This window comes from Hyla sarda, chromosome 1, assembly GCF_029499605.1.
Source record: "Hyla sarda isolate aHylSar1 chromosome 1, aHylSar1.hap1, whole genome shotgun sequence".
NCBI lineage: Eukaryota > Metazoa > Chordata > Amphibia > Anura > Hylidae > Hyla > Hyla sarda.
The window spans coordinates 7,877,759-7,894,975 of record NC_079189.1 but is presented as its reverse complement, the minus strand read 5'-3'; the positions used below and the strand labels follow the sequence as shown (position 1 = coordinate 7,894,975).

The 17,217-nt window shown below is 47.4% G+C and overlaps 1 protein-coding gene across 4 annotated transcripts in view; it reads left to right on the top strand.

Annotated features, from left to right (window-relative positions):
- Positions 1-11,022, top strand: part of LOC130296463 (putative N-acetyltransferase 8B) — a 58,318-nt gene extending 47,296 nt beyond the window's left edge. For 2 of the 4 annotated variants that reach the window (XM_056548042.1, XM_056548294.1), the window contains exon 2: positions 9,349-11,022. In XM_056548042.1, coding sequence (XP_056404017.1) covers positions 9,349-10,020 — 672 coding nt within the window. In that variant the 3' untranslated portion in view covers positions 10,021-11,022. Of the gene's footprint in view, positions 1-5,000; positions 5,054-7,652; positions 7,666-8,293; positions 8,460-9,348 lie in introns of those variants that run through there. The other 2 variants (XM_056548207.1, XM_056548127.1) reach the window with 2 other exon arrangements.
- The last annotated feature ends 6,195 nt before the right edge of the window (positions 11,023-17,217 follow it).

Here is a 17,217-nt window from a genome sequence, read left to right as displayed (position 1 = left end):
GGCGCGCGCGCGCCCTAGGGAGCGGGGCCGCGCGCGCCGGGACAGGACCGACGGAGAGCGAGTCAGGTACGGGAGCCGGGGTGCGCATCGCGAGCGGGCGCCACCCGCATCGCGAATCGCATCCCGGCTGGAGGCGGTACCGCAGCGCACCCGGTCAGTGGATCTGACCGGGGCGCTGCAGCAACGAGGATGAGGCGAGCGCTCCGGGGAGGAACGGGGACCCGGAGCGCTCGGCGTAACAGTACCCCCCCCCCCCTTGGGTCTCCCCCTCTTCTTGGGGCCAAAGAACCTGAGGACCAAAAACTCAATTTTTCCGTGATGAGGTCCGAGGCACATTAGGAGGGGTTCCGTGCGGTAACGCACGGCACAGTCCAATCTTTCATTGTTAACACAATTGATGTAGAGGGGTCTGGCGAGACTGGTCACAGGGACGTTGAACCTGTTGATAAGAGAGGCCAAAAAAAAATTTCCTGCAGATCCGGAATCCAAGAAGGCCATAGTAGAGAAGGAGAAGGTAGAGGCAGATATCCGCACAGGCACAGTAAGGCGTGGAGAAGCAGAGTTGACATCAAGAACTGTGTCACCTTTGTGCGGAGTCAGCGTACGTCTTTCCAGGCGGGGAGGACGGATAGGACAATCCTTCAGGAAGTGTTCGGTACCGGCATAGTACAGGCAAAGATTCTCCATGCGGCGTCGTGTCCTCTCTTGAGGTGTCAAGCGAGACCGGTCAACTTGCATAGCCTCCACGGCGGGAGGCACAGGAACGGTTTGCAGAGGACCAGAGGAGAGAGGAGCCGGGGAGAAAAAACGCCTCGTGCGAACAAAGTCCATATCCAGGCGGAGCTCCAGACGCCATCCGGAAAAACGCATGTCAATGCGAGTGGCAAGATGAATGAGTTCATGTAGGTTAGCAGGAGTTTCTCGTGCGGCCAGAACATCTTTAATGTTGCTGGATAGGCCTTTTTTAAAGGTCGCGCAGAGAGCCTCACTATTCCAGGACAACTCGGAAGCAAGAGCACGGAACTGAATGGCGTATTCGCCAACGGAAGAAACACCCTGGGCCAGGTTCAGCAGGGCAGTCTCGGCAGAAGAAGCTCGGGCAGGCTCCTCGAAGACACCACGGACCTCAGCGAAGAAAGACTGGACTGTGGCTGTGGCAGGATCATTGCGGTCCCAGAGTGGTGTGGCCCCAGACAAGGCCTTTCCAGAAAGGAGACCACGGCAGAGTCTAGAGTCCTCATCAAATTTGTCCGGCAGGGACAAGCAGGGGTTAGGAGCGGCCGGTTGCTGCGGAGGAGTTGCAGGAGCCAGCGGAGGAGATGGTTGTTGCAGCTGCTGTGTCTGTGACTGAAGTTGCTGTATCTGCGGCAGCAGCTGCTGTATCTGTGACTGAAGTTGCAGTGTCACGGTGGTCAAGTATGCCAGCTGGTGATTTCGTTGGGCAATCTGTCGGGCTTGCTGGGCGACCAGTGTGGGGAGGTCGGCGACAAGTGGCAGAGGAACTTCAGCGGAATCCATGGCCGGATCTACTGTCACGATCCCGGCTGGTAGGAGGTGGATTCTCTGTGCCAGAGAGGGATTGGCGAGGACCGTGCTAGTGGACCGGTTCTAAGTCACTACTGGTTTTCACCAGAGCCCGCCGCAAAGCGGGATGGTCTTGCTGCGGCGGTAGTGACCAGGTCGTATCCACTAGCAACGGCTCAACCTCTCTGGCTGCTGAAGATAGGCACGGTACAAGGGAGTAGACAAAGGCAAGGTCGGACGTAGCAGAAGGTCGGGGCAGGCAGCAAGGATCGTAGTCAGGGGCAACGGCAGGAGGTCTGGAACACAGGCTAGGAACAAACAAGGGAACGCTTTCACTAGGCACAAGGGCAACAAGATCCGGCAAGGGAGTGCAGGGGAAGTGAGGTATAAGTAGGGAGTGCACAGGTGGAAACTAATCAAGGTAATTGGGAAGATTGGACCAGGCACCATCATTGGTGCACTGGCCCTTTAAATCGCAGAGACCCGGCGCGCGCGCGCCCTAGGGAGCGGGGCCGCGCGCGCCGGGACAGGACCGACGGAGAGCGAGTCAGGTACGGGAGCCGGGGTGCGCATCGCGAGCGGGCGCCACCCGCATCGCGAATCGCATCCCGGCTGGAGGCGGTATCGCAGTGCACCCGGTCAGTGGATCTGACCGGGGCGCTGCAGCAACGAGGATGAGGCGAGCGCTCCGGGGAGGAACGGGGACCCGGAGCGCTCGGCGTAACAACCAATTAAAAATCAAATTAAATTTCTCGTCCTCCTATCACCCCCAATCCAATGGACAAGTAGAGAGAGTAAACCAGATTCTTGGTGACTATTTGCAACATTTTGTCTCCTCCCGCCAAGACGATTGGGTCGACCTTCTGCCCTGGGCTCAATTCTCGTACAATTTCAAAATTTCGGAATCCTCTGCCAAATCCCCATTCTTTGTGGTGTACGGCCATCGCCCTCTGCCCCCCCTTCCCATTCCCAATTCTTCTGGACTGCCTGCTGTAGATGAAGTTACTCGGGACTTCTCTGTTAACTGGAAGGAGACTCAAAAGTCGCTCCTACTGGCTCGTCTCGTATGAAGAGACATGCAGATATGAAGAGAAGAACTCCTCCTCTCTTCACCCCTGGGGACAAAGTGTGGCTCTCTGCCAAATATATCCGCTTTCGTGTTCCTAGCTACAAGCTGGGTCCACATTACCTTTGACCATTTAAAATCAAGAGTCAAATCAATCCTGTCTTCTACAAACTTCTTCTTCCTCCTTCTCTTCGTATTCCTAACTCCTTTCATGTTTCCCTTCTCAAACCTCTCGTTCTTAACCGCTTTTCCCTCAAGGTCACCGCTCCTGCTCCTGTCTCTGGCTCCTTTGATGTCTTCACGTTAAAGGAAATCCTCACCTCCAAGATAGTCAGAGGTAAAAAAAAAAATTCTCGTTGACTGGGAGAATTGTGGCCCCGAAGAGAGGTCTTGGGAACCCGAAAATAATATCCTCGACAAGGAGCTCATCCATAAGTTCCTGGGCTCCAAAAAGGGGGGGATACCAAAGGGGGGGGGGGTACTGTTACGCCGAGCGATCCGGGTCCCTGCTCCTCCCCGGAGCGCTCGCGGCGTTCGTCTCCGTGCAGCGCCGGTCAGACCCGCTGACCGGGAGTGCTGCACTAGTGTCACCGGCGGGGATGCGATCCGCGTAGCGGGACGCGCCCGCCCGCGGGTCGCATCCCAATCTCCTCACCTGCCCCGTCCTCTGTCTGCTCAGTCCCGGCACGCGCGGCCCCGCTCCCTAGGGCGCGCCCGTGCCGGCTCTTTGAGATTTAAAGGGCCAGTGCTACATTGATTGGTGCCTGGCCCAATCAGTACCTGCACCTGTGCCTTGTGTTTTTAAACCCACTTCCCCTTCCTGTCCTCGCCGGATCCTGTTGCCTTGTGCCCTGTGAAAGCGTTTAGTGTGTTCCCAAGCCTGTTTACCCAGACCTTCTGCTGTTGCCCCTGACTACGACTCCTGCTGCCTGCCCTGACCTTCTGCTACGTCCGACCTTGCTCTTGCCTAATCCCTTGTACCGCGCCTGTCTCAGCTGTCAGCTAGGGTTGAGTCGCTATCGGGTGGAACGACCTGGGGGTTACCTGCCGCTGCAAGTCCATCCCGCTTTGCGGCGGGCTCTGGTGAAAACCAGTAACCCCTTAGACTCCGTTCCCTTGGTACGGCCCACATCATCACCCCACTGACACAGAGGATCCACCAGTGTCCTCGCTGCATACCAGTCCGGATCCTGACACACGTCCGTGTGCCGTCTTGGTGTACATGTCTGTGTGCCGTCTTGGTGTACATGTCTGTGTGCCGTCTTGGTGTACACGTCTGTGTGCTGTCTTGGTGTACACTTCTGTGTGCCGTCTTGGTGTACACTTCTGTGTGCCGTCTTGGTGTACACGTTTGTGTGTGCCGTCTTGGTGTACACGTTTGTGTGTGCCGTCTTGGTGTACACGTTTGTGTGTGCCGTCTTGGTGTACACGTTTGTGTGTGCCGTCTTGGTGTACACGTTTGTGTGTGCCGTCTTGGTGTACACGTCTGTGTGCCGTCTTGGTGTACACATATGTGTGCCGTCTTGGTGTACACGTCTGTGTACACGTCTGTGTGCCGTCTTGGTGTACACGTCTGTGTGCTGTCTTGGTGTACACGTCTGTGTGCCGTCTTGGTGTACACGTCTGTGTGCCGTCTTGGTGTACACGTCTGTGTGCCGTCTTGTGTCATCAGTGGCCTCTGGTGAGAGGAGCTTTTCAGCTTTTCAGCTGATAAAAAATTACATGAAAAATTACATGAAAAAAAAAAAGACAGTGGTAGCCAGAGGACTGGGGCTATGGGCCTGAGACCAGGGGCTACAGCCCTGTTAGCCCCCCTCTAGCAACACCACTGACATGTCTTTTCTTTCTGCAGAATCCGCTCGGAAATGCTTTGCCGTCTATGAGATAATGCATTTCCTAGTGGTTCTAGTGCCCACAATAGCATTCAATGCGTGGATTGTCCACCCGTGTTTCCGCACATTTTTGGCCACAACTTCAGCTTGGAAATTCAGCAAAATTGAATGCACGTTGTGTTCTATTCACATGTAGCTAAGTTTCCTCTGCGGAAATTCCGCCTACCGGATTCTGCGAAAACATTAAACCTGTCAACAGTTTTTGCAGAGTTCCTCGCAGAGCCCCATGGAAGTCAGTGGGATTCTGAATTCCGGCCTAGAAGCGAACCCATAGAGTCTGTAGGACCCGCTCGTTAGGGACAAATTTGTTTCAGGTGTAACCAAATAGAATACTGGATACATTGTAGCAACAGTCGCAATAGCTGCTGCTTAGTTTGTCTTGCTGCATGCAACACCTACTTTCTTCAGTAGGTAGGTCGTACGAGCAGGTTCTGGCGACATCTAGTGGACATGAATACTAGTGCAGTTGATGACTCTAATCTGAGCCGTCACTTCAGGGAGGTACGGTCAGGCGAGGACACTGGTCTCTCCGTTTCTGGTATTGAAAGACTGTCGCGAGCTACTAGAGCCGGTAATATAAAAACTCACTAAGCGTGAAACATATTGCATTGATGTTCTGGACCAGTGTTTCCAAACCAGGGTGCTTTAAGCTGGTGCAAAACTACAACTCCCAGCCTGCCCGGACAGCCGAAGGCTGTCCGGGCAGGCTGGGAGTTGTAGTTTTGCAACAGCTGAAAGCAGCCTGGTTGGAAAGCTGGAAAGCTGGTTGACTTAAATTGGAGGTTAGACCTAATTTTTACATACTAAACAGCTTCTATTAGTTACAGTTCACAACAGCTGGTAGTGAACTGTTCATGTCTTTGCCTTAAAGGGGTACTCCACTGGAAACATTTTTTAATTAAATCAACTGGTGCCAGAAAGTTAAACAGATTAGTAAATTACTTCTATTTAAAAATCTTAATCCTTCCAGTACTTATCAGCTGCTGTATGCTCCACAGGAAGTTCTTTTCTTTTTGAATTTCCTTTCTGTCTGACCACAGTGCTCTCTGCTGACACCTCTGTCCAGAGCAGGAATAAATCCCCATAGCAAATCTATCCTGCTCCGGACAGTTCCTAAAATGGGCAGAGGTGTCAACAGAGAGCACTGCGGTCTGATAGAAAGGAATTCAAAAAAAGAAAAGAACTTCCTGTGGAGCATACAGCAGCTGATAAGTACTGGAAGGATTACGATTTCTAAAAAGAAGTACATTTAAAGGATCTATTCAACTTTTTGTCACCAGTTGGTTAAAAAAAAATCTGTTTTCCAGTGCGGTGTTGTTTTTTTGGTTCAAGTTTTGCCATATGTTTAAATTGCCTTATCTCCGGTTGTGAGACACGTTGTGTTGTGTGTGCACGTGGCCTGTTTGCTGCAATTCTATCATGATAACGTCTAATAAATATAGCAATGTGCAGACCACCCATCTGTCCTATCAGATACAAGCGCAAGAGGTTACTTTTTATACATATGTTGTATTCATTTGCATATGTTGTATTTTCACTTTAGTTTTTTTAGTGTTTAAATAAGAGTCGTCCAATTATGTGTCCTGCATTAAATGCTTTTGTAATGGTGCTAGAAGTGGATCCACTGACCTGAGTGGCTGATGACATGGGCCGTATCGGGGAGCGGAGTCTAAGGTGCCGCTGGTCTTCGCCAGAGCCCGCCGCAAGGCAGGATGGACTTGCTGCAGCAGACGACACCTGACGACATGTAGTGTCAGGTGTTTCACATAATTATGGGCATACTGGCCCTTTAAATTTCAGAGCTCCGGCGCTCGCGCGCCCTAGGAGACGGGGATGCGTGCCCCGGAGCTGAGAGGCGGAGGAAGAAGCAGCAGAGGAGCGTGGTAAGTGACGGACTGGGATTCGTATGAGGGCGCATCCAAGCCCCGCCGGCAGCAGGGGAGAAGGGGACAGTGCGCTCACGGCCAGGGGAAGTGGCTGGACAGCTTTAATTAACATCGAAGCCAAATTACTGTTGTTTTCTATATACTAAGTCAGAAGTGATCTCTGTGTCATGTGACAGAAAATTGAGCAGCTGGTGGTATAGAAAAACTAGGTCGGTAAACCAACCCACTCTTACTGTTCCAGTCAATGCTGTGAGGAAAAAGTGCTCAAGTTTTCATCTCCAAGAAGGACTTTTCCCTCTAAGACAGAGTAGAATACAACTGGACAAGGGTCCCTCTACATACACTAATCTCTTTAGTGACCTATGGTTGGAGTTAGGCCTTCATTGAAAGTCTTGCTGTGAAAGTCCCTCTTGGTATTGTGCCAAAACTAGAGTTTTGAGTAAAGGTACTGCATCACGGACTGAGAACATCTGTCTACATCTACATCTGCACTGGTCACTACAAGTTCACGCCCTAGTATGATCTCAGGGACTTCCAAATTCAGTAGATCTGCTTCAAAAGCATAATTTAAAAGGACAGTGACCAAGTACCTTTATAGTACCATACATGTACTACAAATCCCAGCATTGTGACTACAGAACAAGCCCATAGAAAGCTATCATACTACAATACACAGCAAGTTGAGCACAGCATTGTGCAGAAGGTTGAGGTGTATTTTAACATAAATCTGCATTCTAGAGTTATTTAGAGGGTGAGTAACAAATCACCACAGAGGAGAGAACACCCCTGCCATGTCCTCTATCAGTCGGAATGTTGGAGGCAGTAGCAGCACCAGTACAGGAAGGAACAGCAGCCAGGTGTCTGGTGGTAGTAGTAGCAGCTGCGTTAGCAAGCAAAACTTCTTACTGTCTTTCAAGGGTAGTGTGCTTTTCGCAGGTTGTACGGATGTATAAAGTGGACTATTTATTCAAAACAGTGGATTCCAGTATTCAGCATTCAAGATATTCTATCCTATAGGGGCCACACATTGGCTGCAATATCACCTACTTACCTACCTACCTGCTGTTATGTAAATGATCTCATGTAGAGCTAGTTGAAAGTGGACACATGAGGATATAGTGGGTCAGAGTTCCCAGCATTCTCCTCTCTGCTGACCGTGCTGGTAGGTGACCTTAGTTCCCTTGTATTAGGACACAGTTAATAGATTAATGGAACTGTGTATAAAGGAGAGGACGCAAGGTCTATTACATGAATATTTTACTCCAGGCTGAAGAGATCTCATAGGGACAACTCCCAGGTCTGTTACATCTATCTATCTATCTATCTATCTCATATCTATCTATCTCATATCTATCTATCTATCTCATATCTATCTATATCTATCTCTATCTATCTCATATCTATCTATCTATCAACAGGAGAATACAGCAGCACACTGTTAGCACAAAGATATAGATAAAACATGAGTATATAGATAGAACATGAAAAGCTATATAGCTGTAGTGCAATAAATGAAAATATGAAATTATGAGGCACTTAGCTTGCAAATTTGGCGGCCAAATAGCTTGGACCGTCCCACCACGGTAAGGTGACCTCATTCTGGGACGGACCCTACACTGTGAATATACCTCTGTGTGAACAGTACAACAGGCATTGCAGGATCTGAAACATCCAAGGCACCTTATATACACCTAATAGAGGTGGGTGGGGTGCAAGAGCCATTTAGCCGAGCAGCCTGCACCTGTAAGCCAGGTCTATATAATTGTTTGGAATCAATAGTGCTGGCTAACTTATTCTTTGGTTGTATCTATCTATCTATCTATCTATGCAACTATCTCATATCTATCTATCTATCTATGCTAATTACCATATGATGGGAGGTTGTACGGCATCTACATGAGCTTGGCACTTTTCCCTTATTTAAGATGGCGCTGAATGCTCTAGCTCGGTTCTTTGAGCATGCGCGGGTTACAGCAACAGACCACATGACCGGTCACATGACACAGTACGCTGACGTCACATCCGGTTTGCGCTCCGCAACGCAGACGTGTCTGGCGTCTCAGCGTTCATCACAACGATGCCTGCTGCCGGGTGAGTGATACTGTCCCCCACCCACGTCTTTATGATATTATATGCCATTCATACACTGTATCATGTGACTTAATCTGTATAATAGGATGTACAGACTATATGTGCACTAGATGAATGTCGATAAGCCTAAGAAGTTGTATAAAGTGACATTCCATATATTATGTTTTTTTTGCAATATCACCAATCACATGACCTTTGTATCACATGACTGTTTTAATTGATGGGTGGGCCCTGCGTGGCCTTAAATACTCACCATCATTGTTTGCTTGAAAAGGGCAACGTGAGGTTGCTGAAACGTAGCTACACCATGGAGTGAATGAAGAACACTTTTCTTCACCTATTGGAGTGCCACCGCTTCATCTGTGAATATTGTTTTGGATCCCTGACCCGGATCAATAGCAGCAGGCGCCCGGGCACATCTCATATCTATCTATCTGTGTATCTTATATCTATCTATCTATCTATCTGATATGACTGACTGTATGGAATGATATGTGACCCCAGAGAGTGAAAAGGTGGAGAGTAATATTAAAAGGAAACCAATAATCATATTTTACTTTATATAACTTGTTGCCCCCATCCTCACCATCCCTGAGAGATATTCCTGCTCGCAGGGATGGTGAGGATATGAAGTAAGAAAGTCTCTCCATAGGCCCCATAAGTAGCCCTCTGGGCGGGGAGTTATACTTACCTAGTCCTGTAGGCTGCGCTATTATCATGACCCCTCAGAGTGATTGACGCGGAGAGGGCGTGGTTAGAGATGGAATTAGGTAAGTTTAGCTCACCCCCTCTGAAACGTTTCCAAAAAAAATAAAAATAAATTGTAACATTACTATAAGAACGTCTCCATATATCTCCATGTATTCATTTTGTTTCTTTCTGGTTCCAGGGAGACAATATGTCTACTTACAACATCCGTCTTTACAAGGAATCCGACCGCCGTATGGTCCGGGAGATCTTTCTGTCCGGTTGTTACGAGCACATCCCTGCAACTTTCTACTGTGCCCTAAGGCAGCCTCAGTGCTGGCTCCTCCTGATGGCCGGACTCTTCCTTCCTCTGGTCACTACCGGATCCTTTGCCTACTCCATCTTGGGTGGGATTGGTGCCTTGCTTATGTTATGGATCCCCGGTGGTGTTTTCTTCATTGCTCATGCCAAGTGGGGTCTGGCCGGAGATCTGATGGACATAAGAAAATATTATCTTGAGAGGGAAGGTTACTGCTTCTGGGTGGCAGAGTTAGAAGGAGAAGTTGTGGGCACAGTGGCCGCCATTCCATATATTACTCCCTATGAGAAGAACGTGGAGCTGAAGAGGATGTTTGTAGCCAGTCACCACCGAGGCAAAGGGATCTCGAAATTGTTATGCAGGACGCTGATTGACTATGCACGGAAAAGTGGGTGTAATGCGATCATCCTTTCCACCACTTCAGTACAGTCTACCGCAATGAGGATGTATGAAACAATGGGCTTCAAGCCTTCAGACCCAGGTATACACAATAGTGTACTCCAACTCATCGGAATGTTTTGGGTTGGGTTCAGATACGATATCTCCTCCCGTTAATGATCCTCTACAGTTGTCTTCCTCGTTCAGATATTGCAAAAAAATTTAAAGGGTTGAAATCTACATTACTGTATCAGATGAATGATGCCAAGGTCACATGAACTTCCCAGAGTCAATGGTTATGGGAGACATCCGTAGTCCAGCCACCCTCTACCAGGAGAAGGGCTGGACCCAAACCAGTTTGTTTACCAGGCCTGGCTTTTGCCAAAACACCATCTCATAACCCATCTTTTCTAGACATTCCTATATCAAGAAGTGTCATTTCTAGGTAAACCAACGCACTCTTACTGTTCCAGTCAATGCTGTGAGAATAAAGTGCTCAAGTCTTCATCTCCAAGAAGGACTTTTCCATCTAAGACAGAGTAGAATATGTGGTAGCCTGGTGGGGGTGTAGGGTAGTTGGGGTGTTGCTGTAGTATATGAGGGGTTCATTTAACCCTTGTCACTCGTGACGCCAGGGTGGGGGTTAAAACTCTGTAGTGATGCTGGGCCTATCGCCACCCTTCCCAACAGCAATAGGTAAGTGTAAAATAAATGGACTGTCCACCGCAGTGCTGAACTTAAAACTTGCAGGAACTTTACTGAAGATTTTCTGTACATGCAGTATCGATAACAGTCCATATAACAGAGTCTACATAGACAGCACAGCAGTGACTGACAGTTTCTTGGGACCGGGAAGTTCTCTTAAGATTAGGAGGATTGTCTTTGCATAGATCCACTGGATTTAGGGGTTGGATTAGGTCCAGTAGATAGCGGGGAATTTTACGAACTATCCATCTCTAGCGCAGGCCTAGGCCGCAAGGCTTTGGCCTAGTAATTGTCTTGAAAGCTGCGGAGGTCCTACCTCGTCCAGAGTCAGCAACCCAAGAGCAATGATGCTGCTTGCTTGGCAGCGCAGGAACAAGAGAGAGAGATAAAATGGCGCAGCTCCCTTATATTGGCATGGGCTGGCTGTTTTGCATTGGTCCATATCAGCTGTCACTCACCGTTACAATGGATTGGGGGTGATCACCTGACTAGAACCATCAAAGGTCCTTTAGCAAACCATAGAGTTCTGTGAACCGGGTCAAATGACCCGCAGGTCCTGCGACGCTAAAACAAGTGAGTAACACCATATACATATATCTATATAGATATTTATAAATATCAAGTTACTAAGGGGTGACTAGGGGTCAATTAGGGAAGCGAACCCCGACAGTCCTAGGGACTCTAACTTTGGGGACTAAGGCACAGTATGAAATACAGTGCCGGGACACCACAAATACAACTGGACAAGGGTCCCTCTACATACACTAATCTCTTTAGTGACCTATGTTTGGAGTTAGGCCTTCATTGAAAGCCTTTCTGTGAAAGTCCCTCTTGGTATTGTGCCAAAACTAGAGTTTTGAGTAAAGGTACTGCATCACAGTGTAGATCCTCATCAGCAGAGAACAAGCTAACTGGACTGAGAACATCTGTCTACATCTACATCTGCACTAGTCACTACAAGTTCACATCCCTAGGGACTTCCAAATTCAGTAAATCTGCTGCGAAAGTATAATTTAAAGGGACAGTGACCAAATACTCATTAATCTGGCTTAAAAGCTGTAACATTTCAAGCTGTGCTACAGAAACTGTTCTGTATTGTGTTGGATTTGGCCAAGAAGTTTATGTAAAGCGATAAATTAATTTCACAGAATCCTAGAGGTCCAGAGGTCTTATCCCTGCACTTTACACTACAGGAACAACTTATGTGACAAAAGCTAGATGGGCCCACAGGGGACATCAGGTTACCTGCACCACCCTGCCTTGTGATAGGAAATCTAAAGGACTACTACTCCCAGCTGACCTGCAGTATTCCACTGATTGTGCCATATGTAATATCCATTGTGCCCCTACTTTCCTTGTAAAGAGAGACGTTTATGACATCCCATTCTTGACAATCTTCTAAAACGTTCATCCACCTGAGCCTTGTGACTGATCCCAGAAAGCCTTTACAAATATAGTACAAAGCAATAACTGCCTGCAGACCTCTATAGTACCATACAGGACAGGTAAAAACACTGCGGAGGATCCAGGAGCTGTACAGATCAGATAAATAACCCATAACTGCCTGCAGACCTCTATAGTACCATACAGGACAGGTAGAGACACTGCAGAGGAGCCAGGAGCTGTACAGATCAGATAAATAACCTATAACTGCCTTAAGATCTCTATAGTACCATACAGGACAGGTAGGGACACTGCAGAGGAGCCAGGAGCTGTACAGATCAGATTACCCATAAATGCCAGCAGACCTCTGTAGTACCATACAGGACAAGTAATGACACTGCAGAGGAGCCAGGAGCTGTACAGATCACATACATAACCTATAACTGACTGCAGACTTCTATGATGCCATACAGGACAGGTAGGGACACTGCAGGGGAGACAGGTGCTGTACAGATCAGATAAATAACCTATAACTGACTGCAGACTTCTAGGATGCCATACAGGACAGGTAGGGACACTGCAGGGGAGACAGGTGCTGTACAGATCAGATAACTAACCTATAACTGCCTGCAGACCTCTATTGTCCTATATAGGACAGGTAAAGGTAATACAGAGAGGAGCCAGGAGCTGTACTGATCATATACATAACCCATAACTGCCTGAAGACTTCTATAGTGCTATAAAGGACAGGAGAGGACACTGCAGATGAGACAGGAGCTGTGCAGATCAGATCTATAACCCATAACTTCCTGCAGACTTCTATGGTGCCATACAGGACAGGTGAGGAATACTGTAGAGGAGCCAAGATCTTTACAGAACAGATATATCACCCATAAGTGCCTGAAGACTTCTATAGTGCTATACAGTACAGGGGAGGACACTGCAATGAGCCAGGAGCTGTACAGATCAGATACATAACTCATAACTGCCTGAAGACTTTTATAGTGCTATACAGGACAGGAGAGGACACGCAGATGAGCTAGGAGCTGTGCAGATCAAATATATAACCCATAACTGCCTGAAGGCTTCTATGGTGCCATGCAGAACAGGAGAGGACACTGCAGAGGAGCCAGGAGCTGTACAGATCAGATATATAACCCATAACTGCCTGAAGGGTTCTATGGTGCCATACAGGACAGGAGAGGACACTGCAGATGAGCCAGGAGCTGTACAGATCAGATATATAACCCATAACTGCCTGAAGGCTTCTATGGTGCCATACAGGACAGGAGAGGACACTACAGATGAGCCAGGAGCTGTACAGATCAGATTTATAACCCATAACTGCCTGAAGGGTTCTACGGTGCCATACAGGACAGGAGAGGACACTGCAGAGGAGCCAGGAGCTGTACAGATCAGATATATAACCCATAACTGCCTGAAGGCTTCTATGGTGCCATACAGGACAGGAGAGGACACTGCAGATGAGCCAGGAGCTGTACAGATCAGATATATAACCCATAACTGCCTGAAGGCTTCTATGGTGCCATACAGGACAGGAGAGGACACTACAGATGAGCCAGGAGCTGTACAGATCAGATTTATAACCCATAACTGCCTGAAGGGTTCTACGGTGCCATACAGGATAAAGGAGGGCACTGCAGAGGAGCCAGGAGCTGTACAGATCAGATATATAACCCATAACTGCCTGAAGGGTTCTACGGTGCCATACAGGACAGGAGAGGACACTGCAGAGGAGCCAGGAGCTGTACAGATCAGATATATAACCCATAACTGCCTGAAGGCTTCTATGGTGCTATACAGGACAGGACAGGACACTGCAGATGAGCCAGGAGCTGTACAGATCAGATATATAACCCATAACTGCTTGAAGGCTTCTATGGTGCCATACAGGACAGGAGAGGACACTGCAGATGAGCCAGGAGCTGTACAGATCAGATATATAACCCATAACTGCCTGAAGGCTTCTATGGTGCCATACAGGACAGGACAGGACACTGCAGATGAGCCAGGAGCTGTACAGATCAGATATATAACCCATAACTGCCTGAAGGCTTCTATGGTGCCATACAGGATAAGGGAGGACACGCAGATGAGCCAGGAGCTGTACAGATCAGATATATAACCCATAACTGCCTGAAGGGTTCTACGGTGCCATACAGGACAGGACAGGACACTGCAGAGGAGCCAGAAGTTGCAGGATTCACCTAGTGCACCCCCATCCAGCCAGGCTATCACAGCTTCCAGACCTCCTCCTTCTCCTCATTCAGAGTAGTGGAGAAGCTCAGGGAATTTAGTGCACTTCCACCAGTCTGAGGAGGGTGGCGCTCCCTCTAATACAGATGGCAGCCGTAATGTAAGTCAAGCAGATGGAGAGATGTACAGCGCTTTCTCTTTCTCCCTGCTGTATTCGGAGAACAGGCCATGGATCTTCCTAATTAAATTCCTGCCAGGGAAAAAGGGCACCTCAAGGAGGGGCAGTAAAAGGGCAGGGGTTCAAGCCCTCTATTTAGTCAACCTGTGCACGACCTTATGCATTACCATGTCTAGTTGCTGTACTACAAATCCCAGCATTGTGACTGCAGAATAAGCCAATAGAAAGCTATCACACTACAATACAAAGCAAGGTGAGCACAGCATTGTGCAGTGGGTTAAGGTGTATTTTTTATTTTAAGTTGACTAGAAGGTGAGTGACAAATCACCTCAAAAACATAAAAAAATAACCTCAAAATCTTTTTTTTTTTTTATAAAAAAAAATATGTCTGGTAAAGGAATTGTTGGACGGGCAGGGAGCAGAACTCCCTGCCACGTCCTCCCCCAGTCGGAATGTTGGTGGGAGTATCAGCACAGGATACACAGCAGCACAGGACACACAGCACAGGACACACAACACAGGACACACAACACAGGACACACAACACAGGACACACAACACAGGACACACAACACAGGACACACAACACAGGACACACAACACAGGACACACAACACAGGATACACAGCCCAGGACACACAGCACAGGACACACAGCACAGGACACACAACGTAGGATACACAGCCATAGGATACACAGCCATAGGATACACAGCCATAGGATACACAGCCATAGGATACACAGCATTGGATACACAGCATTGGATACACAACATAGGATACACAACATAGGATACACAACATAGGATACACAACATAGGATACACAACATAGGATACACAACATAGGATACACAACAAAGGATACACAACAAAGGATACATATATATATATATATGCTTTCTCTATATGTTTTATGTTTATCTTTATATAAGTTTACTCTATATATTTTATTGTCGGGGGTTAATAACTCATGTATGAATTATGAATTATTAATTATGGTCAACAAAAATATGAAAAATATTATGACCCTTATGTATTGCCAAAAATATACAAACAATGCAATTCACCACATCTGGGCCCGACTATTTTCCCAGATATGAGTTCTATAGTAGTGGTAAAGTAACTTTTAATATAATAAAATAATAATGCAGGTATAAAAAAAAAATGATATATACATTTATTGGTTACATAAAGGAATAATAAAAAAAAGACCATGATATCAATAAAAAGATATAAAGAAAATATCAATGACACAATGTCAGATATAAAACAATGATATACCGTATATACTCGAGTATAAGCCGAGTTTTTCAGCACGATTTTTCGTGCTGAAAACACCCCCCTCGGCTTATACTCGAGTGAACTCTCCACCCGCAGTGGTCTTCAACCTGCGGACCTCCAGAGGTTTCAAAACTACAACTCCCAGCAAGCCCGGGCAGCCATCGGCGGCCTTCGACATCATCCAGCCCCCTCTCACCCCCCTTTAGTTCTGTACAGTACTCACCTCCGCTCGGCGCTGGTCCGGTGCTGCAGGGCTGTCCGGTGAGGAGGTGGTCCGGTGGGATACTGGTTCCGGGCTGCTATCTTCACCGGGGAGGCCTCTTCTAAGCGCTTCGGGCCCGGCCCCAGAATAGTCACGTTGCCTTGACAACAACGCAGAGGTATGTTCATTGCCAACGTACTTCTGCGTCATTGTCAAGGCAACGCCTCTATTCCGGGCCGGAAGCGCGGAGAAGAGGCGCCCCCAGTGATGGCTGCCCGGGCTTGCTGGGAGTTGTAGTTTTGAAACCTCTGGAGGTCCGCAGGTTGAAGACCACTGCGGGCAGATGATGACAAGAGGATGATGAAGGGGGGGGTGTGGGATGATGAAGGGGGGGGATGATGTATTTCCCACCCTAGGCTTATACTCGAGTCAATAACTTTTCCTGGGATTTTGGGTTGAAATTAGGGGTCTTGGCTTATACTCGGGTCGGCTTATACTCGAGTATATACGGTATTATTAAGTTATTAAAAGATTAAACCTAATCGCAGAAGTGGGTTAGTTCAGATATCAGTAGATTACTATGTGTAGAGAACATCATATTATATGATATCCTATGGGCATATTGTCTCTAGATATATAAAATGGGAATAAACCCCGTCCAGTCCTAACCCCAGCTTTTCCCTGGTAAGATACAGTATAAAAAATATACTTTATTAGGAAAACTTAAAATAAGTTCTCTCGGGGTAATTATTATTATGATGTCATGTATATAAGCAGTGTTATGATTCGGCAAGCTGGAGGTGGATCCTCTGTGTCAGAGAGGGATTGGCGTGGACCGTGTCGGTGGATCGGTTCTAAGTTGTCCACATAAAATGAGATATTTTATTCAAATAATAAACCAGTGTATCTTACCAAGGGCACTTCTGGATAAAAGAAAGATGGCTGCCTGGATCCCATGGGAACGCCTGAAGTCAATAACCGGTGAGAAATGGGCATATGGACTGAAGTATTTCTCCCTGACTCTTCATGGCTCCGCCCCTTCAGGTAGCCTTTGTGATCAGGATGGGTCCCTCTGTATCTGGATCTCCCTCTGGATGTCTGTGTGCCTGGATGTGTATGGAGATCAAGGCAAGTCACATGTCTAAGCTCATGACATCACAGCTAATCATTAATTATAGCCAGTATGATTAAATTCACCACAAGTGATATATATATATATACATATACATATACATCATGGCTACTATATTTTCATAGTACGTTATATTATTCCTGAGATTAATAATCATGAATTAATCCATCAGGCAACACCAATTATATGATTAAACATCTGAATACAGCATTTAGTTATATAGCTGTATACACAATCCTACTAAAAGTTATAAGGCCACTATCTACCATTTATAC